Source organism: Halichoerus grypus, chromosome 1 (assembly GCF_964656455.1).
Source record: "Halichoerus grypus chromosome 1, mHalGry1.hap1.1, whole genome shotgun sequence".
Lineage (NCBI taxonomy): Eukaryota > Metazoa > Chordata > Mammalia > Carnivora > Phocidae > Halichoerus > Halichoerus grypus.
Window position 1 is genome coordinate 85,612,432 of NC_135712.1, and position 17,994 is coordinate 85,630,425.

The window sequence follows — 17,994 nt, forward strand, 5'->3', positions numbered from 1 at the left end:
AAAAATTTGAAGTTGATGACCTAATTTTGTGCTTTAGCAAATTACTTGACATGTCCATTTTTTTTTCTTTGCAACAAGATGATTCTACTATGTGTCACTGATATATTTTTACATACTAGTTACCCTCAATCTTTAATAGGCATACAAATAAGCCCTAATCTGCTCTGCTGGTGCAGCTAGAGTTGACTCCTATGCCCACTTATGGACAAAAATTCTTTTGGAGAGAGTGGCCTTTGCTGGAATGACTCTAGATTTGCAAAGAGACGAGAAAGAGAAGGGAACACTGTGAGAGAGAAATGACAAGGACAAGATGAAGCATGACTGAAAACTTAGACATAACTGCAGAAGGTCGGGCAGAAACCAACAGAATGGCAAAAGCTTTAAGATGAGTTCTTTTCATAAATTTTGTGTCAAACTGATTCAAGATTAAGAGGCTATATAAAGTTTTAAAATTAGAAAATTTATATTATGAAAGAAACTTTCTTTTAATCACTTCTGAATGAAAATAGGGGGCTTTTGTGCCTCCTATGTCCTGTCCTAAAAACTGACACTCCAGACACAGCTGCAGTCTTTGCCAACTTATGAGAGACAGCTCTTCTTGCCTAGTGGCATCTCTTAGCTATTCTATGCCAAGGAAGAGGAAGACAAATGAAAGTAGTGTAATCAACTAGTATTAATTACTACTCCCTACATTTCTTCATAGATACATGCCCCTTTATGCTTTATAACTGATGTTTACTAATAGTTTACTTTTTCAGGATAACTTTCAACATATATGTTGCCTTACTGGTTACCTACCGAAGATCAAGACCTTGATTTTGCCAGATATTTTCCATAATGCGAATTATTTGAAGTGTTAGCATATCTTGCCGTAAATCTGCAATTCAAATAATATGTATCACCACTTAATGCCATAAATGCAAACCTGGGTGTTAGGTCATCACGTTGCTTTCAAAAGAAAATAAATACAGCTAAATTTACTTTTCAAATTAATCTGTAAAGAAGCAGTATTTTGATTCTCTAGCCCATTTCTAAGGTATCTGCATAACCCCATCTGTATAACAATGTAGATAAGCTAGCATGTATTTCATAAAAATTTTATATTTAAACATTTAAAGTACTTATTTTTTTGAATCCTTAAATTTGAACCTGTTTATAAATATTGGGGTTAACAGAATTCAGTGCTGAAATGTCATTTCTCAATGGAAACCCATCCCTGATCCTCCCATTGCTTCCTGCCACAGCCTGTTTTCCAAGTACATTAGGACCTTCTTTTAGATTTCTTAGCAGACTACACCTTTCTTTTGTACCGTATTGTAATTTTATTTTTGTAATTATTTGTTTAATGTCTCTCTTCTCCCTGCTAGACTGTAAACTTTAAGAGAGCAGGGACTCTGTTTTGTTTATTCTTACAATTGGATGGCCTAGCACATCAAGTATTTATGGAATGAATGGATATTCACACAGCTAAGTAAATAATAGTTAGAAACTTATTTCAGGCCTTTCGATTCTAAATTTAGTACTTCTTTTCTTTTTAATAATTACATATACATTTTCTAGAGGTTAAGACATCCGTTTAATATTATATATTTTACCACATGCATATTCCTTAAATAGCTTTCGATAGTCTTCGTGATTCATAAATATCCTGTGTATAAAAAGATAGCTAAATTCATGCATCATAAGTTCATTAATACTCTTCCTTACCATCCCCATTTTTAAAGATGATCTCATTGTTCTGAAAGAGTAACTCTGACATGATGTCTGGGTTCTCCCAATTCAACCACAGTGGCCTTTTTGCAGAGGACATAATTCGACACTCTTCAAGCCTTTAAAATAGTTAAAAACTTTACTAGGCACCTTACTTTTTAAATTCTTTTTACCCTCAAATTTATTTTAAAATACACAGACAATATAGTTTTTTGAAGTGTTATAAAAACTTAAAACCTTCTCAATTTCATTTATGAATTCATTTCTAAGGGAGTATAAAAAAATAAATATTAAGCTTAAAACTTTCTTATATAATAGCATATGAATTTTCAGCAAATATAGGGATATGCCATTCGTTTTACAGACATTACATTTCATTTTTGAAATGAAACCAGAAATTCTGGCCAGAGAAAAGTTTTAAACTCTGTTATTAAAGTAATAAAAACTCATTCTGACTAAATGCAGTTCTGAACTTAAGAAATCTGAACAACTTATTTTGCAAGGTAGGACAATGGCAGAGGGAAGTATATATAATTGAACATTCTAATTATAATGGACATTTTAACTTTTCTTAAGATTTTCTCCAGGAAGGGTGCTTGTTTAAATATATCAATAAAACTTCCAATAAGGTACATTACCTGAGATTTCCTAGTTGATGAGCAGGATTTAGAGGAGACAGGAAACCTTGTAGAGCATCCATGAAATCTGGTCGCCGCATCTGCTCAACTAAAAACTTCATCTGTACCTGATAAATGAGCATAATCATGTTTCAAAACTGATTTCGTGAAAGGTGAAACTAGCTGCTAATCTCTTTTATATGTTGGAACCTCAGTATTGTATAGTGTATGAATCCGTATCGTGTATTCTGATTAGAAAGGTTTCTCGGACACAGAGCAACACACCACAGGCAGCGGCAGGAGGGGCAGCTGTGTCCTGTCCTGTAAGAACTCTGCACGCTGACACAGGCATTGTTTTGGCTCTAGAGCAGGGCTTGGTCAACTACGGCAGTTTTTGTAAATCAAACTGCACTGGATATAGCCATGCCCATTCATTTAGATACTGGCTGCTTTCACACTAGAATAGCAGAGTTGAGTCATTACAACAGAGACTGCATGGCCTGTGAAGTCTAAAATATTTACTATCTGGCCTTTCAAGAAAAAGTTTGCTGACCTTTGTTATAGAGAAAAAACTATGGAGATATCAGGTTAGCTTAGCAACTTTACTTTTAAGCTTTGCTTTAGAAAACACCATTTCATTTCCTCTCTGTTGGGTAAAAAAGGTCTAGCGAGGTTAAAGGCAATTGTTTGGAAAAGGACTTATAAAAACATTTGTTACATCGAGTCGCACACTATACTCAGGTTCCGGTATATATGCAGCAACATCTCTTTAATCAACTGAAACCAGAGCCCAGACTGCTGAGCTATATCATGCAATAACTGCCATTTCATTTTAGGAAATCTTCGTCTATCTAAGATATAAAAGGTAAGTGGGGGACAAAAGAGGTTAGAAGCTAGGAATTCATAATAAATTAATTTTCATGCTGTGATTTTAGTAATAAAGTTTTTTTTTTCCTTTTTCACTGTGGCTAAGTGAGTAGCTGGAAAATCTAGTTATCACTGACTAGAGCAGCTCTTGCTCATGTAAAGGCATTTCTTTTTCTATCACTATCAACCCTAATGTTAGCACACTGCTTCCAATGCTTTATCACTATTATGATAAAGCATGAAACCACCCAAAGAAACTGTTCTTGTTCCTATGGCATTTTCAGTTTCCTATCACAATCCCATTTAAACCAATAATAATGTGAATAATGACTTTCACATTCCCAATTAATCCACTGTATCAGAGCCAAGCTGTGATATGAAAATTCCAGCTAAAAGAAATGCCTATATTTGCAAAATAACTGATACCTAGTTTCTTTTTTCTTATCTGTTACAATATAAATATAGTAAGTTTTATTCTTTCAAAGCAGTCTAGTCCCCTCTGGCTCATGATTCCAGCATCAGAAACAGTGTAATAATAATTATTATTTTTAAATTTTTTTTTAGAGAGCACGTGTGAGCAGGGGCGGGGGCAGAGGGAAAGAGAGAATCTTAAGCAGGCTCCACGCCCAGCATGGAGCCCAGTGCCAGGCTTGATCTCATTACCCTGAGATCATGACCTGAGCCAAAATCAAGAGTTAGATACTTAACCAACTGAGCCACCCAGGCGCCCCCACAATTCTTTTCTTTTTTTTTTTTTTTTTTAAGATTTATTTATTTATTTGTGAGAGCGAGAATGAAAGAGAGAGTGTACATGGGGGGGGAGGGTCAGAGGGAGAAGCAGACTCCCCGCTGAGCGGGGAGCCCGATGCGGGACTCGATCCCGGGACTCCAGGATCATGACCTGAGCCGAAGGCAGTCGCTTAACCAACTGAGCCACCCAGGCGCCCCCCCCCACAATTATTTTCTAATATCATTATTTGAACTTATATTCCCCAAGTTCAATAAAATCAACTCAGTTACTCACTCTATGACATTTAGATTAATACAGTAACTTCCTTTAAAATTTTTTTCATGCAGTATCAATGAAGATGTTGGAAAAATTCATTCAGTACTGCTAATTTACATTCTTTGTGCTTGGGGACTAATATACCGGGATTTTTTTTTCCCATTTCATTAGAGGTGAGGAATGATCTCACTTTTTACTACAGGATGTGGTAGATTGAAAAAAGGACAGAGAGGAGGAAGAGGTCATGAAAACATATTCCTCAGTTACACTAGGCTAGATTACAGATCACCAGTGTGTGATAATGTTCACTGCATGACTAAGAGTCCATTTTAAACTTAGAAATGTACAAATTAATTTCTTTACACTTATTTTCAGGGTCATTACTGAAAGATAATAAATGACACAAAATAAGGAAAAATAATTTTAAAAGTCAGGGCTGTGTAAAAGAGAAGGAAGGGAAAGAAGAAAGGACTAACATTTACTGGGCACTGCCTGCGTTCTGGGGACTGTGATATGTACTTCAGTGCATCTCATGTAATTTAATTCTCACAACTACACTACGTAGAAAGTATCACTGCCATTTATAAAGAACGAAAATGGATCTCAAAGACTAAATAATGTGTCTAACATTACACAGTTGAGAGGCGGTGGCACTTGGATCCAAATCCTGATATGCTTGATTCTAATGCCCACAATCTGCATCTACACCGGGCTCTCAAATTACCCTGCCCCACCGCAATGAAGAGTTTCAAAAACAAACTAAAGATTCACATACCTTTTGTGTTTCATCCTTCTTCTCTTGTTTGAGAATGTCAGTTAAGTTAATGAGCTTTTCCATAGCCTCAACTTGCCTATTTAGGTGCTTCAAATACATCCCACATGCACGACAATAGGACTCCAAAAGAAGGCCAAACCTCTGACTAACAGTTTTATTGTGCATCTCAGATCTAAAAGAGCAGCATAAGATTAAAAAAAAAAAAAAAAAAAAGACCCACATACACGCACGCACGCACGCACACAGTGCATTACATATATGGTCTTAAATAAGTATACGTATATAGTCTTTTTTTCTAATGTTATAATCATACTAACAATAAAATGATTTAAAATCTATCATTTGGAAGCAAAATAATCAAGAATTTAAGATAGTTCCTGGAAGTGTAAATTTAATAAACTAGCCTATAGGCCTATTTCAACTACTTTTCATTTACTAATCTTAGCACAAGATATATTAACTATAGAGAACAAACTGATGGTTACTGGAGGGAAGGTGGTTGGGGGCTGGGTGAAATAGGTGATGGGGATTAAGGCGTGCACTTGCTTTAATGATGAGCACTGGGTGTTGTATGGAAGTGTTTAATCATTATATCGTACATATTGTAATACTAATATGTAATACTGATATTATACTGCATGTTAACTAACTGGAATTTAAATAAGAACTTAAAAGGAAAGATATATAAACACGAAACAAGTAAATTCAGGACAAAAGTAATAAAATGAATAGGGAGGGAGTGAAGAGCGAGTGAGTACTATTTGACTCTTGTGGCATACATGTCCCTTTTCTATACTGTCTTTGAATTTAAGTTATTTTAAACCTAGCTTCGAGACTCCATTTTGATTCATTTTAACATTTAAAAAATCAAGTTAATTATTAAAAAAGTCAAATTAATTATAAATCTTTCTAAATTTAGAAAACAGTGTATGGCTTATGATCTCACTTTGAGTATTAGATAGATCATATTCTACAAAATACTTTTAATTCTTTTATTTATTTATTTGAGAGAGAGAGTAAGAGAGAGCATAAGAGGGGAAAGGGGGGAGGGTGAGGGAGAAGCAGACTCCCCGCTGAGCAGGGAGCCTGATGCGGGACTCAGGGATCATGACCTGAGCTGAAGGCAGTTGCTTAACCAACTGAGCCACCCAGGTGCCCAAATACTTTTAATTCTTAATTAGCTTGTTTTCTGAAACGTGGGATTTTTGTCATTATTGTTCTGAATTCCAAGGCAGGATTTTTTTCTTCCCTTTTATTTTGGGTATTTTAATCCACATATAAGTGAAACCAACTGCAATATTAACCAATATTAATCTAGCATATTTTGCTTTGCTTAAAGTAAAATCAAAGTCTTTAAAAATATTTCAGCTCTCATTTCTGTATAAAATTCAGCTTTGAATTTTACTGCTTATTTAATATTAAAGAGAAAAAGTTGAAGGGAAGCTTACCACTGGTACAATATACTTTCATTATGGCAAACTCTTTCAGACAAAAACAACAGTATATAATATTTATAGATCTGTTAAGAAAGCAAGTAATATATATCTAAAGAATTTACTGGGAAAATAATGTGACTTACTTTAAATGCCAAAAGAAAAAGTGCCCAATCCTTTGATTAGTCAATGCTTTCTTGAGTAAAAATCTCACAAGCAGGTTATCCAAATACTGTTCATATTTTAGGACCTATGTGATTAAACACAAAGATAAAAACAACGTTGCATCAATCAGGGTCGATTTTTGCATGGTTGGATTTAAAGAAAATTTTTTAGAAAGTAAGTAGGTACTACTGGTAATAAAACTGATTTTAAAAAAGGCATAAAACCAGTGTAGATAAAGATCCACAGTTTGGATAAAGTTGCATGGATTTAGAATAGAACATTATTTTTCTATTTTACATTATTTTACCTGTACTAGCTGAATTAGGTACTGAGAAAGCTTGTCATCTGTTAAGTATTTTTCCAAGCACCGAACAGCAAAACCTCGAACCATAGGATCTGGGTAATTACAGTCCAGAAGCTCCATAGCCTGTTCAGGTTTGATTGGAGGCCAGTCTTTTACTAAGCAGTACATCTGTTACAGGAAAGACAAATCATATTTAAAAAGGAAAGGCAATTGTGAGTGAACTCTCTAAGACATTGTCTTAATTTATTATTTTAAAATTAGTTAAGAGCTCTCCTTATGAACTTGGTGTTTAAAATGTTCAATTCTAATTAATTTTTCAGTGGAAGTGTTGTGAATGATATTTTTCTCCACTATATTATCATTACTAATATAAAACATAGTCTCTTTCACCTCTTATGCAGACTTTCTGAGAGAAAACAATTTGAGCTACACACCAATTGTATACAACAGTTATTCTGTAATCTCAAACATGCATTTACCTGCGCTACTTCATCTCTAGAATTCCATTTAACGGACAGAAGCAGTTTGGGTAGAATTTCAGGGATAGTTACACAATAGTGTCTGTATGGAAAAGACAAAACAAAACAAAAAACATTCTTGCATGTTATTCAAAAGGCCTAGATATCTAAAGTTTCAACTATGTAATCTTTCCAAACACTTTCAAAACTTACCATTACTAGCCTTCTTTAAAATCAAAAGAAATCAGCATTTAACACTATAGTTGCATATTTATGCACATATACACTTAGTTATAATGTCAAGAAAGACAAAAGAAAAATCCAAATGGAAGACAGATACTTTGAACAAATTATGAACTTATTTCATAACACTACAGAGCTCCTTTTATGTACCTACTTACCCCATAGAAACCATGAGAAGAGTCGCCACTTCTACTGTAGTCACTGGACAAAATTTATGTTTCAATGGACTTTCTGTAGAAATGCACTGCAACTGCTTTATTTAAATAAATCAGTATATAATTCCCAAGTAGTGGGGTAATTTCTTCATAAGTGAAAATAAAGCACTGCACTATCACTTTGAGGAAGTGTAAGAAAAAAACGGAAGGAACGCCTAAAAATTGAAATATCTAGACCAACTACATCACAACTAAATTGATCTAAAGCTGTAGGGTATTTTTTTTTTTCAGATCTTGAATTTCATTTAAAAAAGCTCCCAAAATAAAATATTAAAAAAAGTCATATCAGGGATTTAGAATTTTAAAAAGCCTTCAAGGCTTGAAGGTGGAAGGTTAGCACCAATGCAGCATGATTTTCTAGAAATACTGATCTTTATCCACAGTTTAAAAAAGAATAATGTTTATAATAAAAAGTCACGTAAATTATGCTTTATGTACTTTAATAGGTATGGTAGAACCTGCAAGATAAGCCAAGATCTGTTGTTCCTTCTGTAACAGAAGAAACAGGGAATCTCCATCTTAATATTTACCTGTGGCTCCACAGAAAATCTTTCTCTTGCTCAGTGATTTCAGATAGAGGATCTCGGGTACAAATTGCTCGGAGCTGTTCTTTATCATTTTCTCTTAATTCATTGTCTCTAGCTAGTCTGTTACTCTGCAAAATAAAGTAATATCTTATATGATTTCCTTTGCCATATTTTTTCCTGGATTCATGAGTGATCTACAAAAAAAGACAATGGCCAACAACTCTATATTGCTTATTAACTGTTGTGAAACAGTTTATTCTCATCATAAGCCTTTATTTTCAGGGATAGGGGAGAATCAACTTAAGGCAGTATTTGCAGAACAAATCCAGTATCTTAGTTAACATTACCACCAGCCACAGAACAGTAACTACCAAAGTGAGTCAGGGATAAGACCAGACTGGGATACTTGGGGGTAGAAGTGAGTAACTGATTTCTCTTCCTGATGAGGCCCCTTCCTAGTATTCTATTAACTAATCTGCTCATGTTTCTGGAATAATACGAAATAGTAAAATAATAAAATAAAAATGTAAATTCTTTCATAATCTTTGCTCGAATGCATCCTTATAATCACTGCAAGGCTTTCAAACTTAAAAAGTAAAAGTAAGTAAGAGAAAAAAGGAAAAGAAATACCCCCGTTAAAACACTGGACATTAAATGTTTGGAAACTAAAATGAAAATACCATAACCTTTGGTATAATTCCAAGATTCCAAGTAACATATTTATTCCCTTTAAATACAGACATATTAACTGCATAATGAGTAATTATCAATGTATATTAATATATTATGAAAACAAGTATACATCCCTTGGAATGGGTTACACATATTCCCAATGGCTAAAAATGAAAGCAGGCATCCATGCCACTTGGTTTTTATTAACATTTTTTAACATTTTATTAACATTCAAATATTAATTTATCCAATAATATAAATAAATATTATTGGCACATGTCCATCAACAAATATTTATTAAAACATGTAGCGTGTGCCTTGTTTTATTCCTACTGCTGGGGGTCTTAAATAGTAAAAGAACCTGCACTAACAGGGTCCCCATTATAGTGAAAAATTAAATGAACAAATAAAAAAAATTGGCAAGTTGATACAAATACTTTGGGTGATGTAATGGAGAATGACTGAGTGGCTATACTTTACACTGGGTGTTTGGAAATGGCCTCTGAGAAGGGAATATTTAATCAGTGATCCAAATGACAAGACAGAACCACCCACACTAAGATCAGGAAAAAGACCACTGCAGATGGAGGAAACAGTGAAAGTGACCCAAGGAGAGAATGAGTTTGGAGTGAGGGAGGAACAGGAAGAAGACCTGTGAGCCTGAAGCCCAGTGGATGAGGGGAGCAGTGATGGGAGGTCAGAGCACGTAAAATTTGCAAGTCAGGGTAAAAGGTTTGGATTTTATTTTTAGTGAAAGCTATTTAAGGGATGATTTGATTTATGTTTTACAAAGATTATTCTAGCTGTTTTGTAGACTGAGGAAGACCATTTAGGAGGCTATTGTAATACTCCAGGTAAGAGATAACAAATACTTAACCCTTGATTCACCAGGAAAAGCAGTCATTATCATTTCTCATCTTGGTCCAAGTGACTCTTAATATTATTGGCTTATTTTTAGTTGTTTTCATTTTTAACACAAAATAAATGTGAAAAATTTTGTGAAAAACAATTGTGAAAAACAACTTTACTAGACATCTTATTAAGAATTTAAACACGGGCGCCTGGGTGGCTCAGTCGTTAAGCGTCTGCCTTCGGCTCAGGTCATGATCCCAGGTTCCTGGGATCGAGTCCCACGTCGGGCTCCCTGCTCGGCAGGAAGCCTGCTTCTCCCTCTCCCACTCCCCCTGCTTGTGTCCCTGCTCTCGCTCTCTCTCTCTGTCAAATAAATAAATAAAATCTTAAAAAAAAAAAAAAGAATTTAAACACAGCAGAACCAAATTCATAATCCAAAATGGGCAACATCCTTTGAATGCCATTAACTGCTTGCTCATCAACTGCCATGCATGAGCCTGGAACATACACATCTTATAGATACTGATTCCTGACTTCAAATGCATATCTAAAAAGTTCTAGCTTATCATTACTCCTGGTTTTTCTTCTTGTACTTGAACTGTCAAAATGTAATACTTTTGAGAACTTTTATAGTAATCCAAGCAATTTTGTATTTCTACATCACCTTTTTCCTTCCACTCATCTTTTCATACACACCTGCCTGTGATGTTTATCCACTTAAAAAGTATATCAAGTAAATTCTGGTGTACAGCAGCATTAAAACTGGAAAGAAAGATGAGGTGTGGTCCAAGTTCTCATCAAAAAATGTGTGATGAAGTTATTCCTGTTGAATGACTAACTGAATGTGAATACCATATTCCTTTTTGTCCTTGGAAATACATTGTTCACTCATTATATCTTGAGTTTGAGAAAATTCATCTAAGATATTATTTGATGTTTTCCCTATATGATCAATTTGACTATCATCATTAGAGTCTGGAGTAATGATTCTCAAGTGGCGTAATTTTGTCCCCTCTACCTCCCAGGACCTTTTATATTGTTTGTATCTTAGATTTATAAAAGTTTATAAAAATAAATAATTTTTTTCTTTAAAGAAAAAATTCTAAGAAAAAAAGTCATAAAATATCAATCCTTACAAAGAGTTAGAACTGCTCAAAAAAGAAACCCAAAGCTAATTGAGACAGACTCTGATGGTAAAGTGAATGTATGAATAAAAACAGGAGATAAATGAGTCTTAAAGTAATGATTTTAAATTAGTTCATACTTATCCAAATACCTGCTACATATCTCTGAAAGTATACTGGCAGGAAGGTTATGATTATTACTAATCAGTTTACAAAAGGGATTTGATTTGTAAACTCCTTACTGAGAACACAGCTATAAACTAATAAAGTTCCTCAGTGCAGCATTCCAGCTGCCCCAGGGAGGCATATTTCAGACCTCCTGGCCCCATACTCATTGGTTGGTCTAGCTATAATGTATCACCAGGCCAAAGAAAAAGTGATAAATTGGAAACTAGGGAAAGAGACAACAAAGAACAAAAATACCTTCTTCTCTTAGCACTGATACCATTGCCCTTGAGAAATAAGAGAGTTAATTGTCCTTGAACCCAGTTATACTGTGGTTCCAAAGTAATGGCCAAGATCAGACAACTTGATCCATATTTAAACTCCCATTTTATATGTAATCTTTTCTAGGGGATTTGGAGTATGGTGGTAACAAAGCTCTCCTCTACTTCCAAGCTCAACTAACAACATACTCACACTTCCGTTTCAACTTTAAGGTTACTATCTCAGAGAATTAAGAAGTTCTTTCTTGAACCCAGTATATATCAGCTTTTCACCCCAACCCTCTGTAATCATTCTTGGCACACTACTGGTTTTTCCATCCTAGCACCTACCATGATTTATAATCTTACATTTCTTTTACCACTTTAATGTCTATTTTCACATTAGACTGTATACACAATGGAGGTCTCTTTAGGTCACAACTTTATTACCTAGTACCTCTCATACAATAAATACAAACATAGTTGACATTCAATAAATATTTGTTAAATGAAGGCAGGCTAGGGCTCTGAATAAACTAAGAAGAGGCAGAACTGCAGTAACAATATTAGCGTATGGAGAATGTGATTCTATCGCAACTCTGTCCAGAGCCCATAGGAGCTATGCCAGTGTAACTAAAACACATGAACCCTTCTTCAAACAAAGAGGATAAACCCAAATCCACCGATTATGATTGATACTTAAGAAAACTCAGTGATCTGCCTTACCAGTCCTGCATGGGAATAACTAAATCCTGCTTCCCGAGACACCGACCAGTTGGCATGCTCTTCAATCACTGACATATCTGGGAACTTTACCACACTGCTGAACCAGTCAAACTCCAACTCTAAGCATGGGGTTTCCTAAGAGATGGAATAAAAGTTATCATATATATTGTGTTTAACTGTCATAAAAAAGGAAAAAATTCTAATTTATGATAATAAAAAGCTTACTTTATTTGGATTTGACCCAGTAACACCAATAGGGTTCAGCAAATCTTCTAATCCATGAGGTACTGGCCAAAGATTCAGAGCCATTTTTCCAGATACTAGAGTATCTGTGTAATCAAACAAGTTTATATTTCCCCAGGCCAATGGACAGTGTTCCTTCAAAAACGAACAGAAAAATATTCACTACTCTGTGGATTAAATTACAAAATGCATTTCAAAACACTTTTCTTCCCCAGAAAGAATTCAATAACTGTCGCTATAATGATTATCTATAATAAGCCACATCAATTTTTTTTTTTTTTAAGATACAAGCACTTTCTGTTTCCCTATTTGAAATTACATGAACTTGTCTTTAATTATAAATAGGAAATATGAACCAAAGCAAGCCAGGCAGATATTGGCATGTAGTCACCTAACAGATATTTGTGGGTAGTCACTCTGCATGTTTAAAAAATTGTGTCAATGCAAACTCAGGAGATACTCATTGTAAATAAACTCAGGAAGCTCTCCTGAGGTATTCTTCTTTGACACATTTATTTATTAAAAATTTAAAAATATTTGACTAATTTTTTTAGATAAAGAAAAAATCCATTTCTTGATAAAAATTCAAATCAGCAGTATAATTAAGAGTTTTTTAGAAGTAAATATAATTATTCCTTCTGAAATACTTTACCTCTTTAGCACCCTTTCGGCCTTTAACAGAACAAATGGAAAGGCAAAGTCGAGCAGCACGAGGAAGATCAGGAATGTATATATCATAATTTAGCCATTCATTCCACCTATGTAAGATTTTAAAGAAAAAAAGAATTTACCAAAAAAAGGCTTTATCCAGAGTACATAAACAACTCCTACAAATCATCAAGAAAACAAAAAATCAAATAAAAACAGGCCAGAAATCAACTGGAATAGACATACTTCACAAGATCATATCCAAATGGCCAAGAAACATAAAAATGTAGTCATTATTATTTGTCATCCAGAAAATGCAAAATAAAATCTCATGGAAATATTACTATACAAGAGATTGGCTAAAACTATAGAGGCTGATGATACCAATGATGATACCAAGGGAGGGTAAGGAGCTGTAGTAACAGGAAATCTCACACATTGCTAGTGATTAGTATTTGTAAATATCCCCCAAGTGTTAACAAACCAAATGTCCAAAAGTAGAATATATTGCAGTAATTTGTATAATGGAATACTATACAGTAATGGAAATAAACATGTTACTTACAATATGGATGAAATCTTACAAACATGAGTGAAAGAAACTAGACATAAAAGAGTATCTATTCCTTGAGTACATTTATATAAAATTTAAGAACAGTTCAAACTGAAAAATAATGTTAGATGTCAGGACAGTTGTTGCCTTTGGGGAGGTGAGAAGGTTAATGGGAAGTGGCAATGTCGTATTTCTGGTAAATGTTCTATTTCGTAACCAGCATAGTGGTTATATAGGTATTAACTTTGTGATAATTCACTGAACTTTATGATTACAACTTATATACTTTTTTTATTATTATGTTATGTTAATCACCATACATCACATCATTAGTTTTTGATGTAGTGTTCCATGATTCATTGTTTGCGTATAACACCCAGTGCTCCATGCAGTACGCGCCCTCCTTAATACCCATCACCAGGCTAACCCATCCCCCCACCCCCCTCCCCTCTAGAACCCTCAGTTTGTTTCTCAGAGTCCATAGTCTCTCATGGTTCGTCTCCCCTCCGATTCCCCCCCCCTTCATTCTTCCCTTCCTGCTATCTTCTTCTTCTTCTTTTTTTTAAACATATAACATATTATTTGTTTCAGAGGTACAGGTCTGTAATTCAACAGTCTTACGATTTATATAATTTTAATGCATTTGTGCTATACTTCAGTAAAAAAAATAATTAAAAACAAACTAGCTTATAGAAAAGGCACAGGAAAGAAGGAAACTAAACAAGAAGAGTGCAATTTCCTATTATTATTACAATTATATTTACTTTTACATATGGTGTAGTTTTATTCAGAAGAACCCGTTAAGTATGTAAGTAAAATGAAGGATATGTAAGCAGAAAGTATTTGAAGTTGAGAATAACTACTTCACAAGAGATAACAGTTAACATTCATAATAAGGAAAGAATAGAAAGTTGCTCTAGAGAGTGATGACAAATATTTATGATAAATTCCTTTCAATTTACTGGAAATTGTATGTGAAATTATATCTATATTTGGTGGACATATTTGTAAAGAGCCAATTAACAATACATTGTTGTTTTTTTTTTAAAGATTTTATTTATTCATTTGAGAGAAAGTACAAGCAGCAGGAGGGGCAGAGGGAGAGGGAGAAGCAGGCTCCCCACTGAGCAGGGAGCCCAAGGTGGGGCTTGATCCCAGAACCTGAGATCATGACCTGAGCTGAAGGCAGTTGCTTAACTGACTGAGACACCCAGGTGCCCCACAACACATTGTTTTGTCTTGTTTTGAAACATTATAGCAACAGTTACCAGTATAAAGTCAGAAGTCAGACTACCTAGAGTAGATTCCTGCTCCTCCTATTTTATTAAATGTGTGACCCTTTGTGATGTGATGAGCACTGGGTGTTATCTGCAACTAATGAATCACTGAATAGTACATCAAAAACTAATGATGTACTACTATATGTTGAATTTAAATTAAAAAAATGTGTGACCCTTGCTTTTGTCTGTTTTCTCATCTTTGAAATAAGACTAATAATAGTACTTACTCCATAAGGCTGTTGTGAAGATTAAATGAGATAACACAAGTAAAGGGGTGCCTGGCTGGCTTGGTCAGATAACACAAGTAAAGTGATTAGAATAGTAACTGGTCCACAGCAAAAGTTCAAGTGCTAGATATTAATCTAGAAAATCTCTTCAAAAGGCTTTTTCATAATTCTATTTTTTATTATAAATAAGACCTAACAATAAAATGGCATAAAGTTCTATTTTTAATTAGCCAAACTAAGGTATGAACTTTATCAGTAAAATAAGTTCTACTTATGGACAGAGATAAAAAAAAATATGGTCCTTTGATGCAGAGAATGCTTACATTTAAGTGGGAGGACTTAGTAATAAGAAATTCTAAAGGGGAAAGAAACAATAAATGCAAGTAGAAGAAATACTGTGGGATCAGATAAGGCCACAATAATTTAAGAAAAACTAAAGATACACATACTCACATGTACCCAAGAGTTTTATTACTTCTAAAACTTTAGAATTGCTTATAATTAATGAGAAATATTCTACACACTTTCTAAGAAAGCTATGTCCTATAAATGTAGTTGTTCAATACTATGCTAATTGACAAAAACATGTTTCTCTCTTCCTCTAAAGTCCATACAGACACATGCGTGCACACACATCAATTAAATTATTTTTAGGCAATGGTTTGATATATATATTCCAAATTTATTCTGATTTTGGGAGAAGACTGGTAACATCTATGAAGAAATCATTAAGTGGCTACTTTACCTAGCATATGGGAAGTACGGATATGGAATAATCACTTAATCTCAGTAAGAATTTTTTTTAAATCAACTTTTCTACCTTTCTAATAACTTCATATTCTTTTATCCTTGATTTTAATTTTGTGAATACAGAAAAGTTAAAAAATCTACTTAAATCCTCATACTATTACCATAGGGATTTTACCCTTTAACTAGAGATTTCTTTTTTATTAAGTATTTTAATTTTAATTCCAATATAAACATACAGTTATATTAGTTTCAGGTGTACAATATAGTGATTCAACAATTCTATACAGTACTCACCATAAGTGTACTCGTAATCCCCATCACCTACTTTTCTTATCCCCCCCATAACCTCCCCTCTGATGACCCTCTGTTTGTTCTCTATAGTTAAGAGTTTCTTGCTTTATTTTTTTCCCCCTTTGTTCATGTGTTTTGTTTCTTAAATTCCACATGACTGAAATCATATGGTATGGTACTTGTCTTTCTCTGACTCATTTTGCTTAGTATTATAACTCTCTAGCTTCATCCATGTTGCTGCAAATGGCAAGATTTTTTTATGGCTGAATAATATTCCACTGTGTGCGTCTGTGTGTGTGTGTGTGTACAGCTCTTTAGCCATCCATCTAGCAATGGACACTTGGGATGCTTCCATAATTTGGCTATTGTAAATAATGCTGCTATAAACTATAGGAGTGCATGTAGCTTTTCAAATTAGTGTTCCGTATTCTTTGGGTAAATACCCAGTAGCAGGATTACTGGATCATAGGGTAGTCCTTTTTTAATTTTTTTGAGGAACCTCCTTACTGATTTCCATAGTGACTGCACCAGTTTACATTACCAGCAACAGTGCACGAGGGTTCCTTTTTCTCCACAAACTCACCCAATACTGTTGTTTCTTCTGTTTTTGATTTTAGTCACTGACAGGTGCGAGGTAGTATCTCCTTGTAGTTTAGATTTGCATTTCCCTGATGATGAGTGATGTTGAGCATCTTTGTTTGTTTGTTTTTTAAATTTTTTATTGTTATGTTAATCACCATACATTACATCATTAGTTTTAGATGTAGTGATTCATCTAAATGATGAATTGTTTGTGCATAACACCCAGTGCTCCATGCAGAACGTGCCCTCTTTAATACCCATCACCAGGCTAACCCATCCTCCCACCCCCCTCCCCTCTAGAACCCTCAGTTTGTTTTTCAGAGTCCATCGTCTCTCATGGTTCGTATCCCCTCCGATTTACCCCCTTCATTCTTCCCCTCCTGCTATCTTCTTTTTTTTTATTTCCTTAACATATATTGCATTATTTGTTTCAGAGGTGCAGATCTGAGATTCAACAGTCTTGCACAATTCACAGCGTTCACCAGAGCACATACCCTCCCCAGTGTCCATTACCCAGTCCCCCCATCCCTCCCACCCTACCCCCCACTCCAGCAACCCTCAGTTTGTTTCCTGAGATTAAGAATTCCTCATATCTGTGAGGTCATATGATACATGTCTTTCTCTGTTTGACTTATTTCGCTCAGCATAATACCCTCCAGTTCCATCCACGTCGTTGCAAATGGCAAGATCTCATTCCTTTTGATGGCTGCATAATATTCCATTGTATATATATATACCACATCTTCTTTATCCATTCATCTGTCGATGGACATCTTAGCTCTTTCCACAGTTTGGCTATTGTGGACATTGCTGCTATAAACATTGGGGTGCATGTACCCCTTCGGATCCCTACATTTGTATCTTTGGGGCAAATACCCAGTAGTGCAATTGCTGGGTCATATGGTAGCTCTATTTTCAACTTTTTGAGGAACCTCCATACTGTTTTCCACAGTGGTTGCACCAGCTTGCATTCCCACCAACAGTGTAGGAGGGTTCCCCTTTCTCCACATCCCCACCAACATCTGTCATTTCCTGACTTGTTAATTTTAGCCATTCTGACTGGTGTGAGGTGGTATCTCACTGAGGTTTTGATTTGGATTTCCCTGATACCGAGCGATGTTGAGCACTTTTTCATGTGTCTGTTGGCCATTTGGATGTCTTCTTTGGAAAAATGTCTGTTCATGTCTTCTGCCCATTTCTTGATTGGATTCTTTGTTCTTTGGGTGTTGACTTTGATAAGTTCTTTATAGATTTTGGATACTAGCCCTTTATCTGATATGTCATTTGCAAATATCTTCTCC

At 34.7% G+C, this 17,994-nt stretch overlaps 1 protein-coding gene across 3 annotated transcripts in view; it reads right to left on the reverse strand.

Annotated features, from left to right (window-relative positions):
* PIK3CA (phosphatidylinositol-4,5-bisphosphate 3-kinase catalytic subunit alpha) overlaps window positions 1–17,994 on the reverse strand; it is an 87,796-nt gene that overhangs the window by 9,101 nt on the left and 60,701 nt on the right. For all 3 annotated transcript variants that reach the window (XM_078068960.1, XM_078068962.1, XM_078068967.1), the window contains 11 exons: window positions 13,015–13,120; window positions 12,345–12,497; window positions 12,120–12,254; window positions 8,324–8,448; window positions 7,357–7,438; window positions 6,881–7,045; window positions 6,555–6,658; window positions 4,976–5,147; window positions 2,349–2,455; window positions 1,708–1,829; window positions 799–877 (listed from right to left, as the gene is read on the reverse strand). In XM_078068960.1, the coding sequence (XP_077925086.1) occupies window positions 799–877; window positions 1,708–1,829; window positions 2,349–2,455; window positions 4,976–5,147; window positions 6,555–6,658; window positions 6,881–7,045; window positions 7,357–7,438; window positions 8,324–8,448; window positions 12,120–12,254; window positions 12,345–12,497; window positions 13,015–13,120 (1,350 nt within the window). The remainder of the gene's footprint in view (window positions 1–798; window positions 878–1,707; window positions 1,830–2,348; window positions 2,456–4,975; window positions 5,148–6,554; window positions 6,659–6,880; window positions 7,046–7,356; window positions 7,439–8,323; window positions 8,449–12,119; window positions 12,255–12,344; window positions 12,498–13,014; window positions 13,121–17,994) is intronic.